At 45.7% G+C, this 11,763-nt stretch overlaps 1 protein-coding gene across 1 annotated transcript in view; it reads left to right on the forward strand.

Moving 5' to 3' along the window:
- SIAH3 (siah E3 ubiquitin protein ligase family member 3) overlaps nt 1-10,896 on the forward strand; it is a 73,620-nt gene extending 62,724 nt beyond the window's left edge. The window contains exon 2 of the mRNA XM_010368043.2: nt 9,995-10,896. Within this exon, the coding sequence (XP_010366345.1) occupies nt 9,995-10,669 (675 nt within the window). The 3' untranslated portion in view covers nt 10,670-10,896. The remainder of the gene's footprint in view (nt 1-9,994) is intronic.
- The last annotated feature ends 867 nt before the right edge of the window (nt 10,897-11,763 follow it).

The raw sequence follows: 11,763 nt of genomic DNA on the forward strand, positions 1-11,763 counted from the left end.
CTGGTTAGACAAGGGTTAGGTCTTGCTGCTGGCCCCATTCTGAGCAGCAGCTTAGAGCAGGCTGTGCTGCTGGGCATAGGGGGCATCGTGCTACCCACAGGAGCTCCCTAACGCATATAGCTGGGTCTCTTGGATATTCCTGCTAATATCCACCGTGCACTGGGTGCCATCTCAGAGCCTCAGCTTGGCTTACAAGGCCTGGGCATGATGACCCAACATCTCCTCTCCATCTCCACCGGATTCCTTATCAGCCACTTGGGACTTCTTGTCACTTCTTGAACATCCATGTTCTTTCATACCCAGCTCCTTCAAACCTGCTGTTTTCCCTGTCGGCAAGCCCTTTGCCTATTCTGCTAGAGAATTCACCCTTCACGCTTCAGTTAGTTTAAATGTCACCTCACACTGGCTAGAACAGCTGCCTCCCCCACTTGGTGTTCTCAGAGCCCCTGGTGTACCCTGCATTTTTGCATTGCTTTCACACAATCACAGTGAGCTAGTGAGGCAGGAACAAGGAGCTTATTCTGTTCAGTATTCTCAGCCCCTCGCACATGACGGGTGGTGTGTACGTGTATGCTGAATGGCTTAATGAATTTATTTTTTATTTATTTTATTTTTTTATTATACTTGAAGTTCTAGGGTACATGTGCATAACGTGCAGGTTTGTTACATATGTATACCTGTGCCATGTTGGTGTGCTGCACCCATCAACTCGTCAGCACCCATCAATTCATCATTTATATCGTGTATAACTCCCAATGCAATCCCTCCCCCCTCCCCCCTCCCCATGATAGGCCCCAGTGTGTGATGTTCCCCTTCTCGAGTTCAAGTGATCTCATTGTTCAGTTCCCACCTATGAGTGAGAACATGCGGTGCTTGGTTTTCTGTTCTTGTGACAGTTTGCTAAGAATGATGGTTTCCAGCTGCATCCATGTCCCTACAAAGGACGCAAACTCATCCTTTTTTATGGCTGCATAGTATTCCATGGTGTATATGTGCCACATTTTCTTAATCCTGTCTGTCACAGATGGACATTTGGGTTGATTCCAAGTCTTTGCTATTGTGAATAGTGCCACAATAAACATACGTGTGCATGTGTCTTTGTAGTAGAATAATTTATAATCCTTTGGGTGTATACCCAGTAGTGGGATGGCTGGGTCATATGGTACATCTAGTTCTAGAGCCTTGAGGAATCGCCATACTGTTTTCCATAATGGTTGAACTAGTTTACAATCCCACCAACAGTGTAAAAGTGTTCCTATTTCTCCACATCCTCTACAACACCTGTTGTTTCCTGACTTTTTAATGATTGCCATTCTAACTGGTGTGAGATGGTATCTCATTGTGGTTTTGATTTGCATTTCTCTGATGGCGAGTGATGATGAGCATTTTTTCATGTGTCTGTTGGCTGTATGAATGTCTTCTTTTGAGAAATGTCTGTTCATATCCTTTGCCCACTTTTTGATGAGGTTGTTTGTTTTTTTCTTGTTTATTTGTTTGAGTTCTATGTAGATTCTGGATATTAGCCCTTTGTCAGATGAGTAGATTGCAAAAATTTTCTCCCATTCTGTAGGTTGCCTGTTCACTCTGATGGTAGTTTCTTTTGCTGTGCAGAAGCTCTTTAGTTTAATTAGATCCCATTTGTCAATTTTGGCTTTTGCTGCCGTTGCTTTTGGTGTTTTAGACATGAAGTCTTTGCCCATGCCTATGTCCTGAATGGTACTACCTAGATTTTCTTCTAGGGTTTTTATGGTATTAGGTCTAACATTTAAGTCTCTAATCCATCTTGAATTAATCTTCGTATAAGGAGTAAGGAAAGGATCCAGTTTCAGCTTTCTACTTATGGCTAGCCAATTTTCCCAGCACCATTCATTAAATAGGGAATCCTTTCCCCATTTCTTGTTTCTCTCAGGTTTGTCAAAGATCAGATGGCTGTAGATGTGTGGTATTATTTCTGAGGACTCTGTTCTGTTCCATTGGTCTATATCTCTGTTTTGGTACCAGTACCATGCTGTTTTGGTTACTGTAGCCTTGTAGTATAGTTTGAAGTCAGGTAGCGTGACGCCTCCAGTTTTGTCCTTTTGACTTAGGATTGTCTTGGCAATGCGGGCTCTTTTTTGGTTCCATATGAACTTTAAAGCCGTTTTTTTCCAATTCTGTGAAGAAACTCATTGGTAGCTTGATGGGGATGGCATTGAATCTATAAATAACCTTGGGGAGTATGGCCATTTTCACGATATTGATTCTTCCTATCCATGAGCATGGTATGTTCTTCCATTTGTTAGTGTCCTCTTTTATTTCACTGAGCAGTGGTTTGTAGTTCTCCTTGAAGAGGTCCTTGACATCCCTTGTAAGTTGGATTCCTAGGTATTTTATTCTCTTTGAAGCAATTGTGAATGGAAGTTCATTCCTGATTTGGCTCTCTGTTTGTCTGTTACTGGTGTATAAGAATGCTTGTGATTTTTGCACATTAATTTTGTATCCTGAGACTTTGCTGAAGTTGCTTATCAGCTTAAGGAGATTTTGGGCTGAGACAATGGGGTTTTCTAAATATACAGTCATGTCATCTGCAAAGAGGGACAATTTGACTTCTTCTTTTCCTAACTGAATACCATTTATTTCTTTCTCTTGCCTGATTGCCCTAACCAGAACTTCCAACACTATGTTGAATAGGAGTGGTGAGAGAGGGCATCCCTGTCTTGTGCCAGTTTTCAAAGGGAATTTTTCCAGGTTTTGCCCATTCAGTATGATATTGGCTGTGGGTTTGTCATAAATAGCTCGTATGATTTTGAGGTACGTTCCATCAATACCGAATTTATTGAGCGTTTTTAGCATGAAGGGCTGTTGAATTTTGTCAAAAGCCTTTTCTGCATCTATTGAGATAATCATGTGGTTCTTGTCTTTGGTTCTGTTTATATGCTGGATTACGTTTATTGATTTGTGAATGTTGAACCAGCCTTGCATCCCAGGGATGAAGCCCACTTGATCATGGTGGATAAGCTTTTTGATGTGCTGCTGAATCCGGTTTGCCAGTATTTTATTGAGGATTTTTGCATCGATGTTCATCAGGGATATTGGTCTAAAATTCTCTTTTTTTGTTGTGTCTCTGCCAGGCTTTGGTATCAGGATGATGTTGGCCTCATAAAATGAGTTAGGGAGGATTCCCTCTTTTTCTATTGATTGGAATAGTTTCAGAAGGAATGGTACCAGCTCCTCCTTGTACCTCTGGTAGAATTCAGCTGTGAATCCATCTGGTCCTGGACTTTTTTTGGTGGGTAGGCTATTAATTATTGCCTCAATTTCATAGCCTGCTATTGGTCTATTCAGGGATTCAACTTCTTCCTGGTTTAGTCTTGGGAGAGTGTAAGTGTCCAGGAAATTATCCATTTCTTCTAGATTTTCTAGTTGATTTGCGTAGAGGTGTTTATAGTATTCTCTGATGGTAGTTTGTATTTCTGTGGGGTCGGTGGTGATATCCCCTTTACCATTTTTTATTGCATCTATTTGATTCTTCTCTCTTTTCTTATTAGTCTTGCTAGCAGTCTGTCAATTTTGTAGATCTTTTCAAAAAACCAACTCCTGGATTCATTGATTTTTTGCAGGGTTTTTTGTGTCTCTATCTCCTTCAGTTCTGCTCTGATCTTAGTTATTTCTTGCCTTCTGCTAGCTTTTGAATGTGTTTGCTCTTGCCTCTCTAGTTCTTTTAATTGTGATGTTAGAGTGTCAATTTTAGATCTTTCCTGCTTTCTCTTGTGGGCATTTAGTGCTATAAATTTCCCTCTACACACTGCTTTAAATGTGTCCCAGAGATTCTGGTATGTTGTATCTTTGTTCTCATTGGTTTCAAAGAACATCTTTATTTCTGCTTTCATTTCGTTATGTACCCAGTAGTCATTCAGGAGCAGGTTGTTCAGTTTCCATGTAGTTGAGCGGTTTTGATTGAGTTTCTTAGTCCTGAGTTCTAGTTTGATTGCACTGTGGTCTGAGAGACAGTTTGTTATAATTTCTGTTCTTTTACATTTGCTGAGGAGTGCTTTACTTCCAATTATGTGGTCAATTTTGGAATAAGTGTGATGTGGTGCTGAGAAGAATGTATATTCTGTTGATTTGGGGTGGAGAGTTCTATAGATGTCTATTAGGTCCGCTTGGTGCAGAGATGAGTTCAATTCCTGGATCTCCTTGTTAACTTTCTGTCTCGTTGATCTAATGTTGACAGTGGAGTGTTGAAGTCTCCCATTATTATTGTATGGGAGTCTAAGTCTCTTTGTAAGTCTCTAAGGACTTGCTTTATGAATCTGGGTGCTCCTGTATTGGGTGCATATATATTTAGGAGAGTTAGCTCTTCCTGTTGAATTGATCCCTTTACCATTATGTAATGGCCTTCTTTGTCTCTTTTGATCTTTGATGGTTTAAAGTCTGTTTTATCAGAGACTAGGATTAAAACCCCTGCTTTTTTTGGTTCTCCATTTGCTTGGTAGATCTTCCTCCATCCCTTTATTTTGAGCCTATGTATGTCTCTGCATGTGAGATGGGTCTCCTGAATACAGCAGACTGATGGGTCTTGATTCTTTATCCAGTTTGCCAGTCTGTGTCTTTTAATTGGAGCATTTAGTCCATTTACATTTAAGGTTAATATTGTTATGTGTGACCTTGATCCAGCCATTATGATATTAACTGCTTATTTTGCTCGTTAGTTGATGCAGTTTCTTCCTAGCCTCGATGGTCTTTACATTTTGGGATGTTTTTGCAATGGCTGGTACCGGTTGTTCCTTTCCATGTTTAGGGCTTCCTTCAGGGTCTCTTGTAAGGCAGGCCTGGTGGTGACAAAATCTCTAAGCATTTGCTTATCTGTAAAGGATTTTATTTCTCCTTCACTGATGAAACTTAGTTTGGCTGGATATGAAATTCTGGGTTTAAAATTCTTTTCTTTAAGAACGTTGAATATTGGCCCCCACTCTCTTCTGGCTTGTAGAGTTTCTGCCGAGAGATCTGCTGTTAGTCTGATGGGCTTCCCTTTGTGGGTAACCCGACCTTTCTCTCTGGCTGCCCTTAAGATTTTTTCCTTCATTTCAACTTTGGTGAATCTGGCAATTATGTGTCTTGGAGTTGCTCTTCTGGAGTATCTTTGTGGCATTCTCTGTATTTCCTGAATTTGAATGTTGGCCTGCCCTACTATGTTGGGGAAGTTCTCCTGGATGATATCCTGAAGAGTGTTTTCCAAGTTGGTTCCATTTTCCCCCTCACTTTCAGGCACCCCAATCAGACGTAGATTTGGTCTTTTTACATAATCCCATACTTCTTGCAGGCTTTGTTCATTTCTTTTTCTTCTTTTTTCTTTTGGTTTCTCTTCTCGCTTCATTTCATTCATTTGATCCTCAGTCGCTGATACTCTTTCTTCCAGTTGATCGAGTCGGTTACTGAAGCTTGTGGAATTGCCACGTATTTCTCGTGTCATGGTTTTCATATCTGTCATTTCGTTTATGACCTTCTCTGCATTAATTATTCTAGCTATCAATTCTTCCACTCTTTTTTCAAGATTTTTAGTTTCTTTGCGCTGGGTACGTAATTCCTCCTTTAGCTCTGAGAAGTTTGATGGACTGAAGCCTTCTTCTCTCATCTCGTCAAAGTCATTCTCTGACCAGCTTTGATCCATTGCTGGCGATGAGCTGCGCTCCTTTGCAGGGGGAGATGCACTCTTATTTTTTGAATTTCCAGCTTTTCTGCCCTGCTTCTTCCCCATCTTTGTGGTTTTATCTGCCTCTGGTCTTTGATGATGGTGATGTACTGATGGAGTTTTGGTATAGGTGTCTTTCCTGTTTGATAGTTTTCCTTCTAATAGTGAGGACCTTCAGCTGTAGGTCTCTTGGAGATTGCTTGAGGTCCACTCCAGACCCTGTTTGCCTGGGTATCAGCAGCAGAGGTTGCAGAAGATAGCATATTGCTGAACAGCGAGTGTACCTGTCTGATTCTTACTTTGGAAGCTTCCTCTCTGGGGTGTACTCCACCCTGTGAGGTGTGGGGTGTCAGACTGCCCCTGGTGGGGGATGTCTCCCAGTTAGGCTACTCAGGGGTCAGGGACCCACTTGAGCAGGCAGTCTGTCCCTTCTCAGATCTCAACCTCCGTGTTGGGAGATCCTCTGCTCTCTTCAAAGCTGTCAAACAGAGTCGTTTGCATCTGCAGAGGTTCTGCTGCTTTTTTGTTGTTGTTGTTTATCTGTGCCCTGTCCCCAGAGGTGGAGTCTACAGAGACAGGCATGTTTCCTTGAGCTGCTGTGAGCTCCACCCAGTTCGAGCTTCCCAGCAGCTTTGTTTACCTACTTAAGCCTCAGCAATGGCGGGCGCCCCTCCCCCAGCCTTGCTGCTGCCTTGCGGTTAGATCGCAGACTGCTGTGTTAGCAATGAGGGAGGTTCTGTGGGCGTGGGACCCTCCCGGCCAGGTGTGGGATATATTCTCCTGGTGTGCCCGTTTGCTTAAAGCGCAGTATTGGGGTGGGAGTTACCCGATTTTCCAGGTGTTGTGTGTCTCAGTTCCCCTGGCTAGGAAAAGGGATTCCCTTCCCCCTTGTGCTTCCCAGGTGAGGCGATGCCTCGCCCTGCTTCAGCTCTCGCTGGTCGGGCTGCAGCAGCTGACCAGCACCAATTGTCTGGCACTCCCTAGTGAGATGACCCCAGTACCTCAGTTGAAAATGCAGAAATCACCAGTCTTCTGTGTCACTCGCGCTGGGAGTTGGAGACTGGAGCTGTTCCTATTCGGCCATCTTGCTCTGCCCGGAAGTGGCTTAATGAATTATAAGACATCTCTGTCTCTCCCCCTGCCATAAGCCCCATCAGAACTCAGCCCAGGAGCCCCAGCCTGTTCAAACCAGCAGCATCACATAAGATGCTGCAAGAGATCACAAGTGCAAATATCTCCATTTACCCATCTTCACCCATCTGCCTGACCCAGTACCACTTTCAAAGGGAGCCAACCTTTGCTGAGTGCACCTGCTGGACTCCCTTTGCTGGTAGGTCTCTGCTTGGGTTTCACCAGTGGAAGGCACTGGCAGGGGGAGAGAGGAAGATCCAGGTATTTCTTCCCACTCCCTCCCTACTACTTTGATCTCTCATCTCTGACATTAGCTGACCAGGTCAGGACAGAGAAGATGAAAAATAGATCTGATGAAGAATATGGAGAAATGGGAAAGAATAGGGGAAAGCCCAGAGGTTATTTGTAAATGGGGATTTCAGGACATTCTATCTGTCCTCACAGGTCAGCGCTGGGACTGGCGGTTGCAGGCCAAGTGTGAGACTGGGTTCTCCAGGTTTTATGGTGGCCTGTGCTCAGCCCAGATTGCTGCTCATGTGTGAAAGTGAGTTGATCAGAATGGAGACAGGCAGGCACAGACTGCAGTGGAAGGCTGTCAAGTCTTCACCCAAAACCACATCTAAATGGAAATGCCCTCTCGAGGTAACACTTGATAAAGTTTGTAACGCCGTTTTACAGGGATGCTCTCATTTGATCTTCTGACATGCCCTTGAGATAAATATTTTGCCAATAAGAGAACTGACTGAAGGCTGCTGGCCACGTAAACAGTGAAACAGATTAGTCTTTTGACCTCCAGCCTGTGATCTTCCCAGTCTACGATCTGTCAGCGTTAACTGATCTCGGCCCCGTTCCAGGCTGCAGCCCTTATGAGCCGTGTGACTTGGGCCAGTGACTCAGTCTCTCTGTGTCTCTGTTTGTTCATCTATAAGACAAACATAAAATGTTTCTTCCTTGATTGTTGTAAAGACTGGGAGAGAGGGGCCTTCTTGGACACTGGAAGAGGGACACCATTTGGGTTTTTCATGAGAGCCCAAGACCAGGTCCTCTTGAGTACAGGAGAAGAAGTTGCCTGCCTACCAGGCCTGCAGACAGTGGGAAGGTCCATGGGAGGGTCCTGATCCTGGCTGATGGAAGGTGTAGGTCCTGGACTTCCTGCATGATCCCAGGAGAGGGGAGAAACCCCCCCACCCCGACCCAGTCACTAAATGGTCCATGCCACCAGCAGACAGGTGGGGACAAAGCCAGATTTTTATTTTTTTAATAAGGAAATTGATCTTTTCTGTGAAAAATTAAATGAAATAATTATTTTAAAAATACCTCCTTTCCATAGCAGCTGACACTTAAAGAGATGCTACATACTAGTTAGTTTCCTTCCCCATACTTAACACTGAGAGGTAAGTCAGACTCATCACTAGCAGGATTTTGGAACACAGCTTGTTCCTTCATAGCTGAAGACACACTGTTCCCCTTGGGGAAGGGGAACCAGGTGGAGTTGCAGGATGGAGGACAGCAGACTGCCCAGCAGCTCCCATCCAGGGCAGGACAGGCGCTACTGGAAGATCCCCTGTAGAACACACTTCTGGGGGAAAAATGCAGAAACCAGCAGATGGAACTAACAACTGGAGAGGACAGTTGATCTTGCCCCCGCCTCCTCCAGGTCACCTCCATCACTAGGGTGACAATCCCGGTGCCCTGTGTGGTGTGTGTATGCATGCATGTGTATTTCGTGCATGACTGTGCATGTATGTATGTGTATGTGTGTCCTGAATGCCCTAAAGAAAGGAAGCTAGCTGGTTCACTATTAGCCACAGGGAGTCAGCGGAGACAGAAACTCTGGCGGCAGCAGTGGCTGGGGACCTTCACCCCTGTCCTCTGTTCTTCGGGAATGAACTGAAGCAGGGTGAGGAGGCAAATGCTCAAAGGCATCTGAAGTCCAGAAAGCATTTGGAGAGCTAGGGCAGAAGGGACACTCCCTACCTGAGGACAGCCTAGGAAACGGCTGCAAGGTGAGCGACTCGTGCCTGGAGCGCACTGCAGAGCTGCCACCTCCCCTGTGCGACCTAGATCATGCAGGTTAATTACAGAAAAGAAGGACTCAGGAAACGGAGGAGGGAGCTGAAGGCAGGCCTCACTGGATGGGGGTGTGCTCCTGTGTTCAGAGTCACAGGGCGTGAAAATGAATCCCAGTCTTTCACTTACCAGTTTTGCAGGCTCTGTCACCTTATTACTGAAGCCAGTTTCTTCAACTGAAAAATATAAATCACGGTCTTCATGTCACATGGAGGACCTCTGTCAAAACTATAATTAATTATAAGTGTAATAATGTCTGTGCCACCCACACCAAGAGACACAGTATCTATTGTGCTCACAGCTGTATCCCTGCAAGGGCCTGGCCACAGCAGATGCTCAATAAATGTTCACAGACACCTGATCAGAAGGTGTCCTCACAGCTCTTGGTGTTTTGGGGGGCACTTGTGGGCCACCACCATGAGGAACAGAAGGTGGGGGGGATTCTCCAGGTGGAGGCTGCCTGGTGATGAGGCTCTGGGAAGCTGCTCTGGGGCAGAGAGCTGGAAATAGGGTAGATGTGTGCCTGGTGCGGCAGTCTAAGGAGTCACAGCGGGGACTCTCTCCTTAGGGACTGTAGTCCCATTGCACACAGTCAGCTCTGCATCCCACCAGATGCCTTAGGACGCAGGAGAAGGGCGCCCAAGACAGATCAATCCCTGGCTACACTAGAAGAACAAATGGGCATTATGTAAATTTTGTTCTAAAATTAATAACTGTGACAAAATAGAAAAAAAAATATTGACCTCCATTGCCTGCACAAAAATATCAACAATATCAAAAAAGGAAAAAAAAAAAAGCTGTTTTTGTTCTTTATGATTGATGACCATCCTACTGCATGTTACTTGAGGAGGAAATTGCTCCTTTGCTTGTGTGTCTTATTAAAGAACCAGAAAGGCATAAATACTGCATTTTCTTGGACTGAGTTTTCAGAATCTCAACACCCCCCAACCCCAAGGTGCCCACTCTGCGTTCGTTTTTTTTTTTGTTGTTGTTTATTTAAGAAACGAACCTTTCTCAGCCTGCACTGGAGGATCTGGTTTTAACACTTGGAACATCAGGGGAGTGGTGGCCAGGGAGAAATGGGCCTCATCCCCGCACTGACGTTCTTTTCTTTCCTTACAGTATGTGTCCAGTCGGCGCGCCGTCACTCAGAACGCTCCAGAGCAAGGCAGCTTCCACCCTCCCCATCTCTCCCACCACCACTGCCACCACCACCACCACCACCACCTCCGGCACCACGCCCACCCCCACCACCTTCACCACCAGGAGGTGGGGCTGCACGCCGCCCCGGTGACACCCTGCCTGTGCATGTGTCCCTTATTCTCCTGCCAGTGGAAAGGCCACCTGGAGGTGGTGGTGCCCCACCTGCGGCAGATCCATAGTGTTGACATCCTCCAGGGAGCTGAGATCGTCTTCCTGGCCACGGACATGCACCTCCCCGCGCCAGCTGATTGGATAATCATGCACTCCTGCCTCGGCCACCACTTTCTGTTAGTGCTGAGGAAACAGGAGAGGCATGAAGGGCACCCCCAGTTCTTTGCCACCATGATGCTGATTGGAACCCCCACCCAGGCCGACTGCTTCACCTATCGCCTGGAGCTCAACAGAAACCATCGGCGCCTCAAGTGGGAGGCCACCCCCCGGTCTGTCCTTGAGTGCGTGGACTCAGTGATTACGGACGGGGACTGCCTCGTCCTCAACACCTCGCTGGCACAGCTCTTCTCTGACAATGGCAGCCTTGCCATTGGGATTGCCATCACCGCGACAGAGGTCCGACCCTCAGAAGCTGAAATATGAGGCCAGGAGCCACGGATGCTCCCCACACAGCCTCCCTAGGAAACACCTCGGACCTCCCAATGCCAGGACTCCAGACTCCTTTTTATTCTTCTCCCTCCTTTCTTTTCTCTTTTATTTTATTTTATTTTGTCTCAGGTACTTTGTAGGATTTAGTTTTTGTCTGCCATGGGCAGTATCTTATGTAAACATCCTGTAATTTAAGATCTCGGTGTGACGTTTGTCCTGTCTTGTTGGTGTTGTTTTATAGAACGTTTGTAAGATTTAATCAGAATAGTTTTTTCCTGTCACCTCCAATTCCTTTCTCCGCTGCATTCGAAAGGATCAAAACACCATCAAGCAGACTGTTGGGGTTGAAAGGAGGCTTAGTGTGAGAATCATTTCTTGTCTTTCTTTTCAGTCTATTTCAGAGCAAGCTAAATCTGAACCTGTGCATTCAGCAGGTTGGGGAAGGGGCCCAGCTCAGAGATGGATCACATTTCAGACCAACCAGACATGACTCTGACACCTTCCCAGGAACCTCAAGGTCAAAGCTGAGCTACCTGGGCATGAGGAGATTGTGTCTCCACCGCAGGGCTGGAGACTGGGTTAGAGGTGTCATTGTGTGTTGAGTGCTCAGGTTGATGCTGGGGTTCAGGAGAGTGGTCAGAGGCCCACCTTCCTGGGACGGGCTCTTGTCACCTTGTTCCCAGGCTGTGCCATCTTCTCCTGCTCTGGAATCAAAGTCCTCAGATTTTTGGTGCTTTCTTAAAAACCCCTTTGCCCTCTCTTGAGCAAGTAGTAGAAAAGAATAGGCAAGAGGGGGTGGGGATGAAAAGTAACAGGAAAAAGAGAATATAAAATTAATCTCCCATCTCTGAGAGGGCACTCCCTCCTCAGAGGGTTTTATTATCACGTTATAAAATCCATCAGTTCCTCCCTAGGGTGCAGTTCCTTCATATCATGCAAAAAGCAGAACCAGGACTCAGCCTCAAATGCAAAGAACTCAGAGGGCGGCACCCAGGATCTCTGACCTGGCAGGCTGGCCATCACTTACAAACCTGAGAGGCTCTCTTCCCTTTCCTCACTTTCTAAAATGCTCCTACCGTCCCATTCAG

The sequence above is a fragment of the Rhinopithecus roxellana genome, chromosome 18, assembly GCF_007565055.1.
Source record: "Rhinopithecus roxellana isolate Shanxi Qingling chromosome 18, ASM756505v1, whole genome shotgun sequence".
NCBI lineage: Eukaryota > Metazoa > Chordata > Mammalia > Primates > Cercopithecidae > Rhinopithecus > Rhinopithecus roxellana.